Raw genomic sequence first — 13,238 nt, forward strand, 5'->3', positions numbered from 1 at the left:
TAATCCAGGCATGCAAGGTTCAATATTTGAAAATCAACCAATGTAACCTTACCATATCAACAAGCTAAAAAAGAAAAATCCCATGATCATATCAACGAATACAGAAAAAGCATTTAACAAAATCTGACATTTACAATAAAAACACAGCAAGTTAGGAATAGAGAGAAATTAACTTGATAAAAAGCATCTGCCAAAACCTTACAGCTTATATCTTAAAGTAAAAGACTAAATACTTCCTCTAAAACCAGGAACAAGGCAAGGATGTCTGCTTTCATGCTCTTATTCAACATAGTTCTGGAAGTTATAGACACTGCAGTGAGGCAAGAAAAATAATTAAAGGCATGCAAATTGGAAAGGAAGAAATAAAACTGTTTCTATTTCCAAATGACTCGTTTGTGCGTGTAGAAGATCCGAAGGAATCTAAAAACAAAAAACAAAAAACAAATCCTAGAACTAATAAGCAAATTTAGCAAGATGGCAGACACAAGGCCAAAACCCCCAAATTGCTTATATTTTTTAATGTTTATTTTTTTTTTAGAGCGAGCACGCGCACGCGCACGCGCGAGCGAGCAAGTGGGGGAGGGGCATAGAGAGACAGAGACACAAATCCAAAGCAGGCTCCAGGCTCTGAGCTGTCGGCACAGAGCTCAATGCGGGGCTCCTACTCACAAGCAGTGAGATCATGACCTGAGCTGAAGTCAGACACTTAACTGACTGACCCACCCAGGTGCCCCTACATTTCTATATACTAAGAATAATCATGCAGAAATCAAAATTTAAAACACAATACCATTTGTAAGCACTCAAAGAAAATGAAATACCTAGATATACACTTTTTAAAAGTTTTATTTATTTGTCTTGAGAAAGACAGAGACAGTGCGAGTGGGGGAGAGGCAGAGAGAGAAGGAGGGAGAGAGAGAATCCCAACCAAGCTTGGTGCTGCCAGCACAGAGTCTGACATGGGGCTCAAACTCACGAAACTGTGAGACCATGACCTGAGCCAAAATCAAGAGTCAGATGCTTAACTGACTGAGCCACCCAGGCACTCCATCCTAGATATACACTTTCAAAAAACATGTACAATGACTGTATACTAAAATTACACAAGGCTGATGAAAGAAACCAAGAAAGACCTAGTAAATGGAGAGACATACTATGTCCATGGGTTGGAAGACTGAATATGGTAAAGATGCCAATTATCTCCAAATTATCTACAGGTTTAATGTAATTCCTATCAAAATCCCAGCATGTTTTTTGTTTTTGTTTGTTGGTTTGGGTTGGTTTTTGGTTTTTTTAGACACAGACAAACTTGTTCTAAAATCCATATGGGCAGACATAAAATTTATATGAAAACATAACTAGAACAATCATGGAAAAGAAGCCTAAAAATGGGAGTAATCACTCTACCAGATTCTAAGGCTTACTGTATAACTACACTAAGCAAGACAATGTCATATTAGCAGAGGGATAAACACCGAGATCAATGGAACAACATAGAGAACCCAGAAATCAACTCACACACCATATAACCCAACAATTCCTCTCTTAGGTATTTATCTCAGAGAAATAAAAACTTATCTTCACACAAACACTTGTATATGAATGTTCATAATGGCTTTATTTGTAATGTCAAGAAACCACCCAGATGCTTTTTACCAGGTGCATGGTTAAACAAACTGTGGTGCATGCATACCATGGACTACTGCTCAGCAATAAAAGGAAACTATTGATACATAAAACAACTCAGATGAATCTCCACAGAATTATGCTGAGCGAGAAAAGCCAATTCCCAAAGTTATGTACCGTAAAATTCCACTTATATAATATTCTTCAAATGACAAAATTTTCTAAATGGGGAACAGATTAGAGTTGAGAGTTTAGGGATGGATGATAGGAGAGGGGCAGGGAAATAAGATTATACAATGTCAACATGAGGGATCCTTAGGGTAATGCAGCTGTTTAGTATCTTGATGGATACACAAACCTATACATGTGATAAATGCCGTGCAACTACACACACACACACACACACACACACACGACTATATGTGATGCTGGAGAAATCAGACTGAGATCAGTGGATTACATTAATGTCCATATTCGAGTTGTGATACTGTACTGTAGTTTCATAAAATGTTACTACCAGTGGAAATGGAGTTACACAGGATATACAAAATCTGTCTCTATTATTTCTTATAACTGCATGTGAATCTACAAGTATCTCAATAAAAGTTTCAATTTATAAAAACTATTTCATATACAATAAAAAAATAGAACCTCAGTATTATGACCATTGCAAAATTTATTTTATTGTTTGTTGTGGGAAATGTAATTTAGTCACAGAATAACGCCTGTTGAATGACTCATTTAAAAAAAAGCATAATTACACAGATCAAAAATAAATGAGTGGAGAAAAGCTATACGAGGCAAACACTAATCAAAATAAAACTGATACTGTAATATCAATATCGGCCAAAAGAATCTTTGTTATGGATGAACATTATTACAGATAAAGAGGGTCATTAATGATGAAATAAATAATTCACCAGGAGCCTTTAACAATATTTTACTTGTGTTAAAAAGCGTAGCCTTGAACAATATAAAGCAGAAGTTAAGAATAAAAGAGAAAATGACAATTCACAATCTTAGTTGTCAGGGATGCTTAAAGCACTTTTCTTGGTAACTGATACACCGAGGAGCCAAAATATTTGTAAACAGAATGTGTGAACAACATATGTAGCACCCCTTAACTATCAATTATGGAAATTGATGCGCATTATCCCAAGGACATATGGAACATTTATAAAAATCAATCACATACTGGGCTACAAAGGAAGAGTCAAAATACCAAAGAATTGATACCTTGGAGCATGGACTAGTCATCTATGGCCAGGAGGCCAAATCCAGCCTGCCATCTGTTTTTGCAAATAAACTGCTATTGGAACAGAGCCATACTCATTCATTTACATATTGTCTATGGCTGCTTTCACACTACAGTGGCATAACTGGATAGTTGCAACAGAGAATATATTAACCACAAAACTTAAAATATTTACTGTTGGCCTTTTACAGAAAAAAGTTTGCTGCCCACCCCGCGCCTGCCTTGGAGAATGGGTTCTTAGAACACAAAGTAATGTTAGAGATGAATAACACCCACAGAGAAACAGATGTTTAGAAGTTAAAAGTCACACTTCTAAATAAGTCAAAGATCAAAGAAGAAAGTCTAAATGGAGCTAACAGAATATATCAATGTCTGATATTGAAATGTGCATGTCAAATGATAGAATTCAGGTAAAGGGGAACTCAGAGAAATTTTAGCCTTAAAATGTTAGTATTAGAATGTAAGAAGGATTGAAAATTATGTGCCAAACACTCACCTAAAGAAGCCAGAAAAGGATGATCAACTGATTTGTTAGGAGAGTGCCAAGACAGTTCTGTAGGGGAAAAACTAATTTTTTCAACAAATGGTGCCAGAAAAACTGGATATCCACATGCAGAAGAATAAAATTGGACCCTTACCCCAGACCATATACAAAAATTAACTCAAAATGATTAAAGACTTAAATATAAGCACCAAAACTGTAGAACTGTAGGTGTAAATAGATATAACATAGATATGAATCTTAGTGAGGTTAGATTAGGCTGTAATTTCTCAGATATGGCCCAAAAAGCATAAGAAACAAAAGAAAAAATATGGATGACTTGGACTTCATCAAAATTTAAAACTTTCATGCTTCAAAGGACACTACTGTAAAAGTGAAAAGACAACCTACAGAAAATATTTATCAATCATATGTCTGATGAGGGTCTGGTATCCAGAATATATAAAGAATAATTATAACACAGTAAAAAGACAATCCAATTAAGACATAGACACAGGATTTGAAAAGACTTTTCTTCAAAGGAGATATGCAAAGGACTGATAAGAACATGAAGAGCTGTTCGGCATCATTAGTCATTAGGGAAACGCACATCAAAGCCATAATGAGACGCCACACCACACCCGTTAGGATGGCTAAAATCAGCAAGCTTGACAATAGCAAATGTTGACAAGTATGTGGAAACACTGGAACCCTGGTATGTTGCTGAGGGGAAGCAGTCTGGTAGTTCTTCGAAGGGTTAAATATAAAGTTACTGTGTGACCCAACAATTCCAGAGTTTGGCATATACCCAAAAGAACTGAAAGCATACTTCCACACAAAAACGTGTACATTAATGTGCATAATAGCATTATTCGTGATAGCCAAAAAGTAGAAACAACCCAAATGCCCACCCGCTGAGAAACGGATAAACAAATGTGGTATATCCACGCAATAGAATATTATTCAGCCGTAAGTTACAATGCGGGACTGATCGATGCTACAACGCGGATGAACCCTGAAAACCTATTAAGTGAAAGAAGGCCAGACACAAAATGCTACATGCTGCATGATTCCATTTATGTACAATGTCTAGAATAGGCAAATCCATAGAAACAAAAAGTGGATTTACTGGTTGCCAAGGACTGGGCGGGGTGTTGGGGGGAGGGTAGGAATGGGGAGTGACTGCTAGTAGGTTTCTTTTTGCGGCGGTGAAAGTGTAGAGTTCCGCAGTGGTGATGGTTGCACAACTTTGTGAATATACAAAAAACCACCAAGTCGTGTACCTTCAAAGAGTGTCTATTAGGGTGTGTGAATGATATCTCCAGTTTTTAAAAAAGAGAAGAAGATAGAAAGGAAACATCAGAATAAAATAAGTGAAAATGGAAGGAAGTAATAAAATACGTAAAATTAATGAAATAATAAAAAATGAAAGGGACCAACAAAATGAAAAGCTGATTTTTAGGGAAACGATGCAGAAACTAGAGAGCAAATGCTCCAAGTGAGAATCATGAGGGAATCTGAGCAAACAGCCTGAAAACAAAACGTTACATTGTCTGAATGACCAAGAAAATGAATGTGGAGTCAGCTCTTTGGTTGCCATAGGTTTGAGCGATTTTATCCCACCTGTCTATCTCTGCTATTTCCAGGAGCCACACCTTGGACTCAGGACCTTAACAGACTCTCCATTTCTTCTGCACGTTTCTCTCTGAAAGGTCCAGCTGTGCCAAGAGACTGGGAGGAGTTGGGGATTTTCTGAGGCTTTTTCCAGGGGGTTATCTTGCAAAGAGCTTATTTTCCCAGCATCACAGACTGGTTCACTCTGTTTGTCAGACTGGCCAAATCGTTTTCAAACTTTCCAACACTGATGAGTATTTCATCAGGGCAGGGGACTGGTTCAATAGTTTCCTCAGGTGTTCTCAGTGCTAAGAAGAGAGCACACCCCTAACTCGGCTCCTTCCCAAAGGATGCCTTGTCCGGGCAGCTTGAGTCTGAGGGTCTCTGGCTGCCCTTTGCCCCACAGGGCCCGTTCAAGGCTTCCAACAAGCCAGACCTGCTTCCCTCAGAGGCCTGGCACCCTTACTAACACCCAGGGGTTCAAAACCCTCAACAGACCAAATACCCCCTGTAGAACACAGGTTCTTCACACACCCCTTTTTATGGATTCATGAATAATACAGTCTTAATCATAATGTACAGAAGGAATTCAAGGCAAAGTAAATGGCAGCATGCCTCTCTTGCAGACGGCCAGGAAAATGCTATGCTTCTACAGATCCCCGGGACCTCAAATGCCAGAGCTGAGACCTTTTCTCCGCGTGTCCGAAGAGCCACAACCTCGAGGGCAGAGAGGATATGGCCTGGAGGGGTCATCCCCTACGTCATCGGAGGGAACTTCACTGGTCAGTGGTCCCAGATGAGGCCTCCTTTGAGGCTGGGTGCTCTGTCTCCCTAGGTTGACGGTGTTCTCCCAGGAAGAGTCCAGGTGGAATGGAGCAAACGCTGGGACCACAGCAGTCCTACCTGCTAATGCTCCATTGTGCACTAAGCCTGGGGAAGCTGCACTCTCTGGTAGGGCTGTGTCTTCAAAGGTGGTCACCTGGTCCCCAAGGCTCCGTGCAGGGCGTGACATAGGGCCCTGGTCTTGAAATATAAGCAGAGGTTGCACAATGGGTATGTGAGCAAAGCCCTCCAGACAGAAGGAAGCTGTGAGTGGCTGCACAGGAAGGCTTACCTGTGTTCTGCCTGGATGAGAAATCTGGACCCCCCACCCCTGCAGCACTCCACACGGTAACCAGAGTGGCCAACCCTGGCTGGGCTGCGGCACCTGCCAACAGTACACCCTGGGGCAAGTTACTTAACCCCTCCATGCCTCAGTCCCCTCTTATGCAAATGGGGATGATAATATTTTCTAATCCATAGGGTTGTTTTGAGAATTAAGTGAGTTAATTTAGATAAAGCACTTAGAATAGTGCCTGGCACATAGTAATATTTGCTATTGGTATCATTATCTTTAAAATATGTATGTCAGCCAGTGGCTTCCCATCACTACAAATGAAGCTGAAACTCTTGACCATGGCCTCCAAGGCCCTCCTCCAGGCAGCCCTTGCCCCCTGTCCCACCTGGGGTCCTACCCTGTTCCTCCTCTCTTCTCCCCAGTCCCTGTGTGCTGGCCTCACAGGCACCTTTCCTTTCCGGAACATGCCCATTTCATGGCTGCCCTAGCACACCTGCACTTGCCCTGTTTGCCTAGAACATTCTTTCCCCAGACCTTCTCATGGTTTCTTCTTATCACTGGCACCTCAGATCAGATGGCACGTCCCCCCAAAAGCCTTCTTTGCCTCCCTGATACCCCCAATACTCCCACGAGCCACTCACTCTCAGCACCCCACTTTCTAGTCTTTGTAGTACTTCCCATTACCTGAAATGCTTTGACTTTTGTTTGCCTGTTTTTTGTCTCTGCCCAATCGTTGTGGGAGCAGGGATCTTTTTTTTTTTTTTTTTTTTTTTTTTTTTTGTCTTGCTTTCATTCCTGTATCTGCAACACCTAGAACAGAACAGTAGTAGACATTCAACAGTTATGCCCATAGCAGGCCTGTGGCCAGTATTAGTCAAATGCCTGAGTGGAAAGCCACACGGAGCTGCCTCTTCCAGGCTCTCGATTCTGCCAGCACCTACAAGTCGGCCTCCTCTCTGCGGTTCTGTGGCTTCTGGGGGAGGCTGTTGATGAGGCAGCTGTCCCAGAGCCACTGAAAACCCCTGATGGGTAAAGGCACGGTGAAGACGTGGATGACAGGGACCTGGGAGCTGGCAGAGAGCACGGAGTGCCTCCGGGCCACCCCTCCTCTCTCCTGGCAGCGTCACTCATGAGACAGTAACCCAGGATGCTTGCCGGATACTTAAGTAGGTGCTGGTGACAAAAAGGCCAAGACTTTACCTCCAGGAGCTCCCAGTCCTACTGGGAAAAAAGGAGCATGACTAATGGATTTGAATGTTGGAATTTTGACCAGCTACTCACCTTTGGTCTCTGGTGCTTACCTGTGTTCTTTCAGAGCTGGTGTGCTTTTCTGACCAAAGATGTATATAACCTTCATCAAAATCAGCTAATTTTATAGACAGAATTTTCTTTATGTGGTGGTTTTTGTTATTCTGTAATTAGTGGGATTGCTATTTTGGTGAGTGCTTGAGCTATATAAACAATTTGAACTAAAAGTGTCAAGATGTAAAAAAAAAAAAAATGGACAGCTAGGTGACTCTTTATTCTATATGTGTGCTTTGGGGGACAACAATTTGACCCCCACCCCCATGTCTTCCAGGCTATGACGGGAGCCTCCCCAGTGCTTTGTTTGTTTGCTTTTGGCAACAAGGTCACTCTAGAACTCAGAACCCACCCCTAATCATCATTTGTACTCCCCAAACCACTATTTTTTTCTAGATCCTTCTCATTGTTTCTAGCAAAATCAAAATAGTCGTCTTTATCTCAGGCTGACAGATTTTTTTAAAAGAATACTTACCGACGGCAAGTAACTATCAGCCACAGTTTACAGCTACTTTGTTGTTGCTCCCAGACAATTTACTTATTGTTCTACTTTTCAACGCATTTCCGTTCAAGGAACTATGAGGACATGTTCAGAGAAAGTATGAAATCCATCTGTTTTCAAAGGCTTTGTAGAAAATGAGGCGCAAGGATCCACCAGAAGACACTGCACGCCCATGCAAAAGTAGCATGAATGTGCATGAAAATAAACTTTTTAGAGCATATGGACATACACTCCTATAGATATAAAATAAAAAGAGGCTGCCGAATGCAGTACTGGTGAGCTCCTTCAAAAGCCTAAAATTTCCAAATTGAATAACCCGAGTAAGATTTTTCTAAAGCTTAATTAAGTACTTTCCCTTCACAGGACAAGTTGGGGAGCTTGGGATATTCTGACCATCTATTTTTACTCTCTTTTCCAATCCACAAGCCCTTACTGAGTTCTGGTGATTCAGGAAAGTTATATCTTTAGCAAGAGCAATCCTTATTCCTAGTGCACTTCTATCCTGTGTCACCCCAACAAGTTTTTTTGATCATTGGAACGAGTGTTGTAAGTCAGCACGCCTTACAGCATCGAAGGAAGGCATGGACCTATCAGTGAAGTGATGAGCCTTGCCCTGTCATTTCAGGAAGCCAGAGGGCCATTTTTAAGCAGGCTATGAGACACTGGGAGAAGCACACCTGTGTGACCTTCATAGAAAGGACTGATGAAGAGAGCTTTATTGTGTTCAGTTACAGAACGTGTGGGTAAGTAAGTGAAAGCAAGGCCGTCTCAGAGGAATCAGAGGCAGACAGATGGCTTGTGAGTCTTGAGTTTTCTCTGTACAACCAAATCGTTCCAAGGAGCTATAATAAGTATCAATCTAGGGTTTGTCAGAAACTCCCCTTGCCATCAATGAACTCACAATCCGGTGACAAAGTAGGTGGGTCAAGAAGAAGACTCTAGGAAGACAAGGGGTCTGGATCTCCTGTCATGGGAGCAATCGAAGGAATTGGGGGTGTTTTGTATGGAGCAGTGGTTCTGAACCAATTTGAGGTCAGCAATCCTACTGAGAACCTGATGAAGCTATGGGCTTCCTCATGACAGATATACATTTATGCAAAACTCTGTGGGTAATTTTATGGGCTCCGTGGGCTTACAGACTTCCTCCAGAAAACACAACACACAATAAGATGCCTGGATTTTGATTAAACTTATCTGTTATGCCAATAAATGTAAGTGTGATATACTCTCTGACTGGAAGAAAAAGTTCCCCGTTCTGGTTCAAATACTTAAACCCAACTACATGGCATATGCATGAAATGACTACTAGAAAAATGACCCAGAAAGGTTTACATGTAAAAGGAAAGAAGGCATACAGGCAAATGCTAACAAAAAGAACATTGGGATCATAATTTTAGTTATAGACAAGGCCTTTTTTGTTTCATTCCTGTTTTGTTTTGTTTTTAAAGTCAGAAAGTGTTTTTAAAAAAAGGTGAGGCACTTTATAATGAGAAAGAGTACAAGCTACAGTGAGAATATAACTGTCATAAATCTTTATGCACCAAATAGCATAGCATTAAGAGTCATAAAGCAAGCCCCAGGGAATTCAAGGGGAAATTGACAGAAACACCAGCAGCAGGCGACTTTATTTCATTTCTGTCAACTCAAGTAGATCAATGTCAAGTTGACCAAAAAATAAGTAGAGATCTGTTGAGGACTGGAAAAATGTAATTAAGAGTTGATCCTATGGGTCTATCAGATTCGGCAATCTGATAACACATCTTTTCTTTGTAAGTGCATGTTGAACATTTATAGACATTGTCCATCTATTAAGCATTAAGAACACCTCAATGAATTCTCAAAGGCAGAAACAGCGTTAAAATAGGCTCTGATTACAGAGCAATGAAACTAGACATAATAACAAAAAGTAGAATGAACACGCCTGCATTACCTAGTAAAAGAAAAGCTCTATTTTTTGTTTACAACTCTTAGATCATAAAGAATTCAGGATTGATGTTATAAGATGTCGAGATAATAAAAGCCCTGCAATTCTAAATTAAAGAGCTATGGCTAAACCTGTGTGTGTGTGTGCGCGCGTGTGTGTGTGTATCCCAAGAGCCCACATTGAATTAAACTGATAATTCTAGAAGCATTTCTGTTAGAATCAGGAACAAGGCAAAGGTGTTCATGATCACCACAATTATTCTACATATTTTGGGAAATACTAGCTAATATAGTTAAATAAGAGAGGGAAATACATATGACAGGTATCGGCAGGAACAAGGCAATGTTTGCATTGTTTGAAGTTAATATGACCGTGTCTAAAAACCCAGAAAAGCAATTGAGAAACTACTAGAAACAAAAGGAGACCCTATTAAGGTGACTCATTACAAAAGTAGTAAACAAAAAATTACTTTTCCTTATAATGAAACAATCTGATACACTTCTGTAATAGGAAAAATATCACTTTAATAGAGACATAATAAATAATATCTCTAAGAATAAACCTAATAAAAATGCAAGAATGCTCCAGACCTGTAAGAAGAAAATGCTAAAACTCTAAGGACACTTAAAAAAAAAGTAAAAATGGAAATGCATACCACTTCCTGGTATGGGAATATTCAACATTGTAAAGATGCAGAACTCCCTAAAATAACCTATAAAAGCATGCCATTTGGATTCAGACATCTACATTTATGTATATGTGGGCATATGTGTATATATATTTCGACAACTTAAATGACACTAGAGTTTATCTGGAGGAACAACCATGTAGAAATAACCAACAGAGAAGGAGAGAGACAGAGACAGAGAGAGGGAGAGAGAGACTGAGGCAGAGAGAGGGATATATATATATATATATATATAGAGAGAGAGAGAGAGAGAGAGAATAAGAAGAAAGAGAAAAATAGAGGGATATATAGAGAGAGGCATAGAGAGAGAGAGAAAGGACACAGGGACAGGGGGATGGAGGTACAGAGGGGATTATGGGGAGTGGTCTGATGGTCTGTTCAAACATCTAGGATTTAAAACGCAAATGAAGTTAGTAATAATTAAAACCATTTGGAACGGAACAAAAGAGTTTAAAGTGCATATGCCTATACATGAATTTAGGTAGCATCTTAAATGAGTGAGAGCTGGATTAGTCATTTGGGATATTTTAATACTGAGATAGACAGCTTGTTGTGAAAAAAATAAAGCTGGATTCCTACCTCACTTCTTACATCAAAATGATTCTAGCCGGATCAAATATAGTAAACATTTTTAAAAGGAAAAATAAAGAAATGAAAAGAGATTTAAAAATTATTTTGAAAATTTTATTATTTTATTATGAGAGAAGCAAGAGTGGATTTTATTTATGATCCTGGCAGGTAGATGGCCTTTCCCAGCAGGATGTAGGAAAGTGAAGACATTCCATACATTGAAATTTAAAAATTATATGTGGTGTAGACAAAACCAAGACAATACATAAACAAAAAAGCAAACTGAGAAACAAAGTGAGAAAAATATTTGCAATACATTTGACAATCAAAAGACTTGTTTCGTTAATTCACAAAGGGTACTTATATATCATTTGTAAAAAGATGGACAGCCCAAAAGAAGATGGGGAAAAGAGGTGATCACATAGCTCACAAGAAAAAAAATACAAATGTCATAGAAAACATGGAAAACTATCCAATCTCGATACACTGAAGTACCATTTTTCACCTATCCAACTGACAAAAAGAATCTGGTAAAGCCAGTGTTGGCCAGGTTGTGTGGAAATAGGGCTTTTAAATATATCATTAGTGGGCATATAAGTAGACCCAACATTTGGGGATTGCAGTTTGATAGTATCTATCAAATCTCAAATGTATGAACCCGTTTATCTCTCAATCCCAATGCTACAAACAGGAGTCCAACCATTTATTTGTTTTGTTTGTTGTTATTTGTTTGTTTTGTCTTCCTCTCCCATAAGGCTTTGTTTAACTAATAAAAATTGGAATCAGCCCAAATGTACATTAATAGGAGTCAGATTAAAGAAAATTTAGTACTTTGTTGCTTTGAAAAGAATGAAGGAAGTCTGTATGCATTGTTATAAAAAGATCTCTACATTAAGGAGGAAAAAAGGTAAAAATTAAGGATGATGTACATAGTGCATTTTATAATAAAAAGTATACGTATCTAATTTTTCTGAAGGATATCCAAGAAACTGTTAACAATGGTTATCTTTGGATGAAGAGATTAGAGATGGGGGTGAGAGACTTAATACTTGACTCTTTTGAACACATACTTTTAAAAAATGTTTACTTTTTAGAGAGACAGAGCACACAAGCAGGGTAGGGGCAGAGAGAAAGGGAGAGACAGAATCCCAAGCAGGCTCCTCACTGTCAGCCTAGAGACCAACGTGGGGCTCGAACCCACGAACCATGAGATCGTGACCTTTGCCTAAATCAATAGTCAGACACTTAACTGACTGAGCCACCCGGGCGCCCCAGAACACATATTTCTTTTAATGTTTGATAGAGGTTAGCTGGGTGATAGAGGTGGTGGGGTTGTGGGCCATGTTTATTTCTTTTCTTATACCTTTCTATATTAGGAATAACATATAATAATATGTTAGGAATAAATGTTACTTGAAAAAGCAATTTTGCCCAGAAGGGGAGTCATTTCTAAGGCTTCTCTGATAAGGGTACCATGCTTTACAGAAACTCAGCTGACTCCTTTCCTCGTCATCAGAGATGATGCAGGAGAGACTTGGGGATGCAGGGTTGGGGAGGGTATGGGCTTTATTCCAAGAAGAGAAACCTTATCTTCTTTGGGTTCTCAAGTGGATCCGTGACCACCAAAAAGGAGAACAATTTTTGGAGGGAATTTCTGTATTGGGAGGTAACTTGGAAAATGAACGTGCTTTCAGCTCTGAATATCTATTTCTTTTAGATTAGCGTGTGTGTGCGCGTGCGTGCATGTGTGTGCGTGCACACACACAGGTGCACGCACACACACAATCACACACATGGGGGAGGGCATTAGACTCTTCCTATTCTCTGAGCGGCTGACCTGGGTATTTCTGCCACTGTCCAGCTGTTGTTCCTATGTTGGGCGTCGAGGAGGAGGCCCGCAGGCCATATCCATTGGGAAAAACTGTGACAAGTTTGGCATTGTGGCACATGAGTTGGGCCATGTGGTTGGGTTCTGGCATGAACACACTCGGCCCGACAGAGATCAGCATGTCACCATCATCAGAGAGAACATCCAGCCAGGTAAGGAGCCAGTATCGAGTCTGGAAGCCACTGGCCAGGAAGGTGGCATCCCCTGGGTCAGGCAGGGTTAAAGGAGAGGGGTTTCAGGGACCCGAAGAATGCTCATTTGTTAAGTAAGG

General features: G+C 40.0%; 1 protein-coding gene across 1 annotated transcript in view; it reads left to right on the top strand.

Moving 5' to 3' along the window:
* The window catches only part of TLL2 (tolloid like 2), a 122,753-nt gene that overhangs the window by 62,113 nt on the left and 47,402 nt on the right, over positions 1–13,238 (top strand). The window contains exons 4-6 of the mRNA XM_078434684.2: positions 5,603–5,758; positions 8,523–8,640; positions 12,941–13,119. Of these exons, the coding sequence (XP_078290810.1) occupies positions 5,603–5,758; positions 8,523–8,640; positions 12,941–13,119 (453 nt within the window). The remainder of the gene's footprint in view (positions 1–5,602; positions 5,759–8,522; positions 8,641–12,940; positions 13,120–13,238) is intronic.

The sequence above is a fragment of the Panthera onca genome, chromosome D2 (genome assembly GCF_046562875.1).
Source record: "Panthera onca isolate mPanOnc1 chromosome D2, mPanOnc1 haplotype 2, whole genome shotgun sequence".
NCBI classification, from domain to species: domain Eukaryota; kingdom Metazoa; phylum Chordata; class Mammalia; order Carnivora; family Felidae; genus Panthera; species Panthera onca.